The sequence below is a fragment of the Neolamprologus brichardi genome, chromosome 1 (assembly GCF_056152115.1).
Source record: "Neolamprologus brichardi isolate AB-2024 chromosome 1, ASM5615211v1, whole genome shotgun sequence".
Taxonomy (NCBI): Eukaryota; Metazoa; Chordata; class Actinopteri; order Cichliformes; family Cichlidae; genus Neolamprologus; species Neolamprologus brichardi.
The window spans coordinates 33,985,800-33,996,071 of record NC_142104.1 but is presented as its reverse complement, the minus strand read 5'-3'; the positions used below and the strand labels follow the sequence as shown (position 1 = coordinate 33,996,071).

Below are 10,272 nucleotides of genomic sequence, written 5' to 3'. Positions count from 1 at the left end.
AGGATGTCCACGCCCACAGTCAGAGTCCACACGTGGAGAAAACCTGGAAACTATCAAAAGTGAGCGGCTCACCAAAATTACATTAAGAGATATGAATTATCAAGCAGGTCACAAAGACCCAAAACTCAGACTCCACTGCATGTGTGACGGAGAGTCCAACATAAAGTCTCCCAAAAGCACCGTGATGATGAATGTTGGACAGAGCACAGAAACAAGTGTTTGGCTGATGTTGTGTGAAGTGCTCAGAGGAAGAAGCAGCACGTTTAAGTCAGGGAGAATATTCTGTGCGCTGACGAGGCAAAAGCAGAACTTTGTGAGGTTTGTGGGAACATCTGGAATAAAAGTAACGCAGCATTTCAGAAAAGGGACATCAGAGGATTCCCAGCCACTGCTGGATGTTTGGGGTTTTCTTGAATCGCGGATGGGAGCAGACTGGACTTTGAATTGCTCCGGTTCTGCTTCTGTACTGGGAGCATGCTGTTTGTGGCCTAAACCTGTAGGCAGCTGTTTTAGAGAAGCACTAGAAACATGTACAACTTTACATGTTGCACTTCACTGTATCTCTGACTGAAAGGAGGCGTCAGAGTTTTTCCATCTTTACACTGACATATAAATGTGTCGAGGACGGGTGAGGGCGTGCTGACTGAGGAGGAGGAAATATTTCCCATCAGTCTAAAGATGCTAAAGCTTCTGTGTGAAGCTGAGAAGTGGAAAATCTCACAGTGAGTTCGTGATGAAATTGGTGCCTTTGGCTGCTCAAAATATATCTCAGTGATTCCTGAGATTAGAGACAAAACAGGTTTTAATTTTCAAAAACATATTTACATATAATAGTTACACAAAGTTGTGGCTCTCACCATGTTTTGGTCTCCAGGTGTAACATGTTTTAATAATTTATGTTTCTGCTGGAGAAGTTTAAGGTTTTTGTCAACACCGTCACAAAGAAATGCACAAATATATATTTTAAATTAAGTTGTTTGAGCTGTTTTGACTATTAGCAGCTTCTCTGTTCTACTGTTTATGCACAGATGTTTTCAAAGTAATTATACCAGGTTTAAAAGTAAGATTGTTTTGGCTTTTTATTATTAGAGTTACAGACTTACATATTTTCAGAAGCTCATATTTAATCTCTATAAGAAACAGTCATATTAAACAGAATGCAAATTACACATTTATTGAGAAAATTACGATTTTTTATTGGAAGATCATGAGGGAGGAAAACATATGGTTCTCCAAAAGAGAAAAATAAACAAAAACTCCATATTATGGAGTTGACAAGGTGCTGACGGTGGTGACACACGAGTACAAAACAAGATATTATTTCTTTCAAAATGACCATTAAACCTTAACAACCTTTGTAATATCACAAGACGCATCGTAACAATTCTGTTTTTGCACATGTCAAGTTCTGCGTCTTAATTGGTCATCAGCAAGCAGCCGCCTGCTCCTCGATTCCTAAAGTTCTCTGTGTGTTTAGACGCTGCTGGATTTTCTCTCCTTTTGTCTCTGTGCTTGTTTCCAAAACCTTTCAGATCACTGATGTTCTTTATTTTCCCTCTTTCACTCTATTTCTCCATCTTTCCCTTTATGAGAAACTCTTTCTTCAACTCAGGCTGTTAATTTTTTCTCCTTTTTTGATCCTCCCTGCTCCTTCTCTTTCGTTCCTCTGACAGCTTCCCCTTTGTTATTCTAGCCTGAAATGTACCATCTTTACTATAATTCTTCTGAACCATATGTATTTATACAGATTAAGGGTGAATATTCACCTCACAATTATGTGTTAAGCAATAATCCAGGTTGAAACTCTGCTGCAGGTCCCAAAGTCAAAGGAAGTCTGCAGCATCACTGAGAGTCACAAACTGTCTGAATTGTTTCATCTTTAATAAAATGATCAGTGAGTTAGACGTTAGCTCGCTGGTTTCCTCCTACGTTAAAACATGAAGACAGAAACTAAACAGCAGAGACGTTTGTTGGGTTACTGAAGTTGGGCTAGCTGCTATATAATGATGTGCTACGTGATTGCTAGCGACACAGCTATGTTAGCATAAACACAGTGAAGCTGGAGGATGAATGCTAACTTTTTTCCACCTGATAAAAGTTAATGCAGTTTCTGATGGTTACAGTGATCACTGACTGTTTTAGGGGCTTGTTCAGATCAAATAGAACAAGATAAAAAGCATTAAAACATGTTAGCAGCACAACAGGCTTAATAAACACAGAGAAGCAGGATTCATACATCAGCACTTAAAGACCAGCTCTCGGGCACAGATAGCTCAGTAGATGCCACATGATCGAACGATTGGACGTTCAAATCCAATGAATAGCGGCCATCCTGGATTGGTAGCTGCCCACTGCATGAATGAGTGAATGGGTTAAATGCAGAGGACTGACCATTACAGGATTAATAATGTAAACATAAACAATGAGATTCAAGATAAGGCAAATTCAATAATATTCAACACATCTGTAAAGCAGAAATATCAGTGAAATACACAGGAAGTAATATAACTGAACTATTAATAAAAATAACTTAATATGAATGAACAGTGTTGGGGAGTAACGGAATACATGTACCGCCGTTACGTATTTAAAATACAAAATATGAGTAACTGTATTCCGTTACAGTTACCGTTTAAAAAGGTGGTATTTAGAATACAGTTACTTTGTTGAAATAAATGGATTACACGGCGGTACTTCCCTGTTTCATATTGTGGCGGGTCAGGACTGTTTGGGTTTTGTTTGACAGCTACGTTCTGTTGCTCCAGGCAGCGTTACGGTTGCCATGGTTACAGGGTGACCTCTCTCTCTGCGTGTTTCCTGGGTGAGAGAGGCCTTTTTGTTGTTGTTGTGCTAAGCTAACAGGCAGAATGCTACAGGTATAGCTCTAAAGAATGTAGCATCATGGGCAGTGTAGTCCGTGCTGCAGGGAGAATGGACTGCCATACCCGTTATGTGTCTGTGAGCGAGGGAGGGAGAAAAAGGAAAAGTACGAGCTGTCATCGAGCAGAAACGGGAGCTGGAAGCATGTAAATATAATAATAACCACTGCAGCCAAGAAGAGAGCCTGACGAGCCCAGCTGTAAGTAAGCTATTAAGACTCGACTGTACACCGTGTTCGTGTTTTCCTCTGAAACAATAAGTTCTGTTGGAGCAGCCTTTCAACGCCTCTCTCTGTCTCTGCTAGCAAAGTTGACCCAGACAACAAAGTAAAGCTAGTTTTCGGCTACGAGCCGACACAGAACCCACCGTATTAGCCAGAGGTCCCTTTACTACGGTTCGGAGCCGCGGACCTTCAGTAACAGTAATAAATCACAGCAATAGTACATTCATGTAGTTGTAAACAGCATGATAATATGTTAAGTAATCCAAAGTATTCAGAATACGTTACTCTCATTGAGTAACGTAACGGAATACGTTACAGAATACATTTTGGGGCATGTAATCTGTAATCTGTAATGGAATACATTTTAAAAGTAACCTTCCCAACACTGTTTATGAATGAATGAATAGCACACTTTCTGTCAACACCATTAGAAAAACACCGTCAGACAAAATACTCGACTTTCTCTCAAAACATGTTTTTCTGACAGAAGCTTGTTTTTCATCAGCTGCTTACGGCCTCTACAGTCGACCTAAACGAAGCTTTTTACAAAATAATAATAAAATCTTACATTTCATGGACTTTGGTGTTGACGCACTGTGGTTGTGACACAGTTTTAAAGGTGTGTCAGAAATGAAATAAAAATAAAAACATTATCACATGCCTCATGGCATGTGTCTCAAACAGGAAGTGGTAAAGGGGTCCTCAGAGTGTAAGCTGCCCACAATAATTCCTGATGTTTTTGTAAAAAAATCACATGGTGTTGAGAAAAACTCTGGACACGATTTTAATCACTTAAAAAATATGTAAAATAAATTTTCAATGTCATATTTTGATATTATATAAGGTAAATAGTCAGTGACGAGAGCCACAATGTTTAATTTTACATTACTTTTAATTTTATGTCTGTATTTTAATATCATCACACCTGCTTCTGGACAAACTGGTAATGTGTTGCACCATTTAAAATAAATTTATATGTATAAAAAAGTGTACCCCGCCTCTCGCCCTATGACAGCTGGGATAGGCTCCAGCACCCCCCGCGACCCTGAAAAGGATAAGCGGAAGCGAATGGATGGATGGATGTATAAAAAATGCTAAATCATACTTTTGTTGTGTAAACATTACCTTGGTTTGTCTTTTAGGCAGCTGGGTAACACTTGTATGCATATTTTTAACCCCAAAATTGGGTTTTATCTGACAGACATGTTTTGTCTCAAGAATCACTGACCTGTCATATATCTATAATGTATTTATAGGCCTGTGACTCTCTTTCTCAGATCTCACTCAGTAATAACATTTAATGTTAAAGGCTCTGTTCACTTGGATAAATCGCATCACTTTATAATAATGTCACACTATTAATCATTAGTCAGGTATTAGTAAGTTTGCAATTCATGATTTTATGTCATTACTCTTCCTTAGTATGCCATTTTTAAACACAGATTATCACTATGACTATGACTGGTTATTGTGAGCAACGCTGACAGCTGATAGCTGTAACAGATTGGCAAACATGCCTGTGTTTATGAATGACATACTAAGGAGGAGTCGTGACATATATATGATGCATTAAGTGCTTACTAATACTGACTGATGCTGAATTGTGTGACATTGTCATAAAGTGCTACCGTGTGAGTAGCACCACCGTATCAGAGCTCAGCGGCATTATTAAATAAATAAATTCAATTCAAAGTAACATTTTTGGTGTCTTCGGTGCACAAGAAGGTAAACTTGGTCCATCCTGATTGGACCGCTGTGACCGGCTCAGTTTGTCCACACAAATGCTGTTTGGCAGTTTCTGAACGTTTGGGTGTAAAAGCAGTGCAGCCATGTTCAGTGTAGTCCCCGAGGCGCTCTGTCTTTCACCTGTTAGACGACTTTCTACATGTTGATTTCTGCTGCTGAGCCAAAAAGGGATTTTAGGTATTTGCCTACAAACGGCCCATATTTAAACTGCTGTGAATGACTTATTAGACTACAATCTGTCAAACATGTATCCCAGGAGGGACGTCAAGTCATTCTGTGACTCAATATATCCTTTATTTACCTTGACAGTAATGTCACAGCTGTAAGGTGCTGTTTTCATTCCCTGAGTGGTGGTGCGAGGACAAATGAACAAAACCTCCCAATAATTTATCTTGGAAACATAAACAGTGCCCTTCTGTGGTGTCTACGTTTCGTGGGAGTTTGCTGTGGAAGATTTGGGTTTGACGGGAAAGCGGCAGGATGTATCCTGTGGAGAAGTTGTGTTGATAAAGAAAGTGAAGCAGGCTAACAGCATCAGAATGACCCGCACGTTATGTTCACATTTAATGGGACAACACAGTTTTAATCGTCCGCTCTGTGGTCACAGAGTGATGACACCCTGAGCAGCCTTTCTTCATCACATCCCCTCGTCCAATCAAACTCCAGGCGTCCATACCGGGTCTTTCCGCAGAGCTCTGCAGTGACAAAGTTGTGCTGGGACCCCAGTGGAGTGATACGGTAGAGGCAACCACCGGCTGTCTCCACGGTGTCCTTCAGCTCGACTTTCTGAACCACCCTCTGATGTGCTGCTGCCAGCTGAGGCTGCAGTGGGGGGATGTCTGCCACGAGCTGCACGTCAGCAGCAAATGTGTGTGCGTGCTCTGAAGTGTGCAAACGTGCCGCCCGTGCAGACTGGAAGCCATGCAGAGAGATGAGTTTGTACAGGTTGTTCCTCCACTCGGTCACGCTTGGTCCCGAGGTTTGGAGCAGCTGTGTGGAGCGCTGAGTATGAGCAGCGGACTCTGTGCTAGTAAATGTTGGGTCACCACCCAAGTCACTGCTTAGACGTCCCCCCAGACAAGTGGCCTGGACTATGGACCGTGAGGGCACATCGGCAGGGCAGCTATACAGCCGACCTTTCAACCTGCTCTCAGCAGCATCAGTCTGCAGTGTAGAGGACTGTGGGTGGTGCCCAGAGGGGACGGAGAGTTTTCCCAGATGTGGCAAGTTGTTTTTGAAGACTTGGAACTTCTTGTAGAGGGCCAGCACTCTGTTATCGAGGCCGGCCTGCACATGGTTAGCTATGCTGTCGTATTTGTGCGAGACAAGGAGGAACCTTTGATCCTTGATTGGTGACGGTTCTGGTTGAGGATCCTCTGGAGCCACCAGTGGAGAGTAGGTTTCATGTTGCGGCTCTACGAACATGAAAAGAGCCATAAAATGGTTAAAAGGGTTTTTATGACCACATTAGCTGTTCCTATTTCCAGAGCTATGGGGTGAGGGCCTTCTGGGGGGGCCCAGTGTTGACTTCTGCTAGAGCCACATGAGTTTAAGTCTCCACACTGAACCTTTGATTGGTAAACCTCATGTTTACGTCTACGACGCTCTTTTTCTACCCAACAATGTCACTGACCTGCTGCAAAATGTTTCTCAAGCTCTTTGTTTTTTTCATACCTTTTCCTGTCTTAAGATTCGATGCTGCTGCATCAAATCTTTAAACATTTGGTTTTCTTCATGAAATCTTCAAATCACTGTATCCTAGATTCACATTTTACACAGGACCCATCTTCGGTTGGTTTAATAACAGTAAACTATAAACTCTACCTTACCTGGTCGCTCTGCTCGGCCTGTTTTCTCCTGCTCGCTCTCTTTCCTCTGAACACATCAGTCAACACAAAACAACTAATATCAGCCAACGAGTGACGTTTGTTGGGGTGATGTTCACAGACGTGTTGTTTCTAATACTTCTGACGGGGAATCATTTTCTCAACGTACTTTTCTTGTTTGGTCGGGCCGCCCCTCGTCCTTCCTCTCGCTCACATCCTTCACTGCGAATGAAAACTGACTGTAAGGAAACTGCCATAGTAACACATTAATAATGCCATGTGGACCATAGATGGTGTATGAAACATGGACGGAGCTTCTGGGTGGGACACATGAAGCCAGTGTGGAAAAGCCTGCGATCTTTGTGAGGTAACAGCTGTGAAGAAAACCGTCTGCTTCTACAGGAGACTGAGAAACAGCCTCAGTGAACACTGTCCGCCTGAATACACATATCAACTATTTTTAATAAAACTTGGACATACTATGTTAGCAGCTCATGATTAACAACCCAGCCGGGATGTGGTCTCACAGTCAGACTCGCCCCTCGTCACATCCTGGTTTTGTAACCAGGATGGTGGAGGCAGGAACACTCCTTTGATAGTGTCGTGGTAGCTTTTATACAGTCTAACACAGAAAAGTCGTTTCCCTCAGTTAAAACTGTATCGTAGAAACTGAGATTTGCAAATGTAACAGAAAAACACACTTTTACTAGAATCTGGACTTAAACTGCGTCCACGCAGGAAACAGCAGTGATGTGGAGACCACAGGAAGTCAGTGACACCACACATGACTGTGAGCAACAAAGTGTGTGTCCTGAGATAAGTTTGAGTGACGGCTTAAACGTCATATAAACGGACGCAGCCTCTGATGTCACGCGTGCAGGTTAGTCAGACCTCCAGCTGACTGTTTAGCCGTCGTTCTCTGACGTCACATGAAACTCGGGGATACAGCATGCTCGTGGGCGAGCGGCGTGTCAATGCTGAGATAGGCCTGAGACATACCATCATCCTCTGTGACTCTACTGGGGACAATAATTACCAGAAGAACATTTATTAATAGGACTGTTTGATCAGGAAAGCCGTTACTGAGTGTGGCTGGTTTTCCATAGACTTCTCTTTAGTGATGCGCGAATCATGAACGAATCGTTCAACACTCGAGAATCACTTTACTGACTCATGAATCATGATTCACAAGCCCAACTGACTCACTGACTCATCCCTGTTGCTGTTAGCAGCAATGTATCTAGCTTATAATTAAAATTGTGGAGAAAAACACAACATCCAGTTTCTTAACAAAAACATTTCTGCTCTGAACTGGAAGAAAAAACCCTGAGTAGAAGCTCACATCAAGAAAATAGCTCCTCGGTTCACAGTAGCATCGCTCTGCTAACAGCTAACAGCACATTTAAACTACTCACCCCCTCCCTTCCTGAGCTGAATCATAGAGCGAACGCATCACTCACTCACCCCCTCCCTCCTGGCTCATAGCTCCTTCTTCTTCTTGGTTGGCAACCAATGCTAAGGCGCATTACCGCCCCCTGGCTCACAGCTCAGTGGACATTTAGATGAGAAAATATATATTTGACACATTTAAGGAAAAACTAAGAAAATACAAATAAACAAAATAAATGTTTATTAAGCAATTTTGATAGGAAATTGCTTAATTTTAGAAATGTTTTTGCTCTTTTTTGCTCTATAAAATAGTTGGTTTTTTTTAATCATTCATCTTAGCAGTAGGATTTACATGAAAAGAGAAACAAATTAAGTTTGAATGAAAATGTACATTTTTTGCACTCTCTGGTCAACTGACTCAGTGAATCAAAGACTCAAAAAAAATCCGATTCACTTTGGTGAGTGACTCATTAAAACCGATTCAGTAAAAAGAATCAAATTTACCATCACTACTTCTCTTCTTTTACATCCAGAGGACTCGCCCTCTGGTGGCCATTAGGGAGAATGCAGCTTTAAACGTGCTCAGCAAACATTCATATTTTTGGTCAAAGAAATAAGGACACAGTTCCCCTCTAATTAAATTGACTTTGAATGGATTTTACTCAAAAGAACAATGTAATCATGTCAATCTAAAAGTACTTGACGGTGGGCAGGTTAGACTAAAGATAGATAGATAAATAAATAAATAAATAAATAAATAAATAAGCATGGTCTTTACTGGAAACAAAGAAATAATTACACTGCAAGTAAATCTCAAACAGTTTAGTTCCAGGCCATATTATATAGTATTACCATATTTTAAAGTTAATTCATTGTGGGGATACTTTAAGCATCTCTGAATATTAGGGACCTGCCCCCCAAACATATATTCCAAACACTGCTGTGTACCTTTGGGAATGACTTCACGGAGCTCCATCTCTGTCTTCAGCTCTCTCACAGGCTTGCTTCTCTTCTCATCACAGGAAGTTGGTCTAGATTTCAAATAAGCACACCTGAATTCAGTATGATGTACACGATTACCACGAGATGTTCTGAGTGACTTTTGAACACTCACAGGAGGTCCGGAGCAGTTGTGGGATCGTCTGCTTGCTTCTGAGGCGCCACACTAGCGTCCTCAGAGGGTTTCGGCCGTTCTCTCACAGGACTCACCGTCTGGATAAACTTCTCCGTCTCGTCTTTTCCATTTTCTTTCTTCACATCAGTTTTTGTCTTTTTCATCACCTCCAGCTCTTCTTGAGGTTTTCCAGCTTCCTTCTCTGTCTTCTTCTCTGTTTCTTCTTCCTTCGTGTCCTCACGTCCTTGCCAGTCTGTTCTATTACTTCCTTTCCTTGTCCTCCCATCTTCTGCTGCGCTCTTCTTCCTTTTCAGCTCGCCTTTTTTTTCCTTTTCAGTCTGGAACCAGAAATAATCTGTGGTGCATTCATCTGTTTGCTGACCATGAAAGAAGCTGTCATCCCAAAGTTTTTTGCCCTTCCTCTTCCAGCTGCGGATCACAGAGTTAGGGATGTAGCCATCGGGAGTGATGGGCCAGGTTAGAGGCTCTGTGTCTGCAACAGCAGCTTCAACTCTGACTTGAGGCCTCTCCATCAGGCTCCAGGTTTAGCCAGCAGCTAGCTGGAACTACACGACGCTGCAATTTATTTATTTATTTGAAAAGAAAAAGAACATCTTAATTTCATGATTACGTGATGACGTAACATCTGAGGACAAAGTAACCGAAATGGGAAACTGAGGCCCTGTCAGCTGGAGATAAATGTTAGTATCATGTCAGTAAAACAAAGGACAGTCGTTCATTATGTTTAGACCAAGCAGGTCTTTACCTTCCTGTGCTCAGGCTAAACTAACCAGCCTGCAGCCTCACAGCTGCTCTACAAATCTATCCTCATGTCCCACTAACAAAAAGACGCTTCCAGTAATGCTGACCTATGGCTGAATAAAACAGACAGGGCCTGTGGCCTATGTTTGAATCATCCATTACATCTGATAAACACACGAGGTCAAACTCACCAGAAAATGCTCCCTGTGAGGAATATCTGATGTCAGGCTGCTGACGCCCCTCACTGCTGCTGTTATATTCAGTTTGAACACAAACACGTGATGGAACTAACAGCAGTGTTCAAAACCACCATGATGTATCCTTTAAACGGG

General features: G+C 41.8%; 1 protein-coding gene across 1 annotated transcript in view; it reads right to left on the bottom strand.

Moving 5' to 3' along the window:
* Positions 1 to 4,811: 4,811 nt before the first annotated feature.
* Positions 4,812 to 10,272, bottom strand: part of LOC102784412 (uncharacterized) — a 5,601-nt gene continuing 140 nt past the window's right edge. Inside the window, exons 1-6 of the mRNA XM_087841194.1 lie at positions 10,132 to 10,272; positions 9,179 to 9,754; positions 9,013 to 9,095; positions 6,845 to 6,897; positions 6,679 to 6,724; positions 4,812 to 6,264 (exon numbers count right to left, since the gene is read on the bottom strand). The exon at positions 10,132 to 10,272 is cut by the window's right edge and continues 140 nt beyond it. Coding sequence (XP_087697320.1) covers positions 5,432 to 6,264; positions 6,679 to 6,724; positions 6,845 to 6,897; positions 9,013 to 9,095; positions 9,179 to 9,711 — 1,548 coding nt within the window. The 5' untranslated portion in view covers positions 9,712 to 9,754; positions 10,132 to 10,272 and the 3' untranslated portion in view covers positions 4,812 to 5,431. The remainder of the gene's footprint in view (positions 6,265 to 6,678; positions 6,725 to 6,844; positions 6,898 to 9,012; positions 9,096 to 9,178; positions 9,755 to 10,131) is intronic.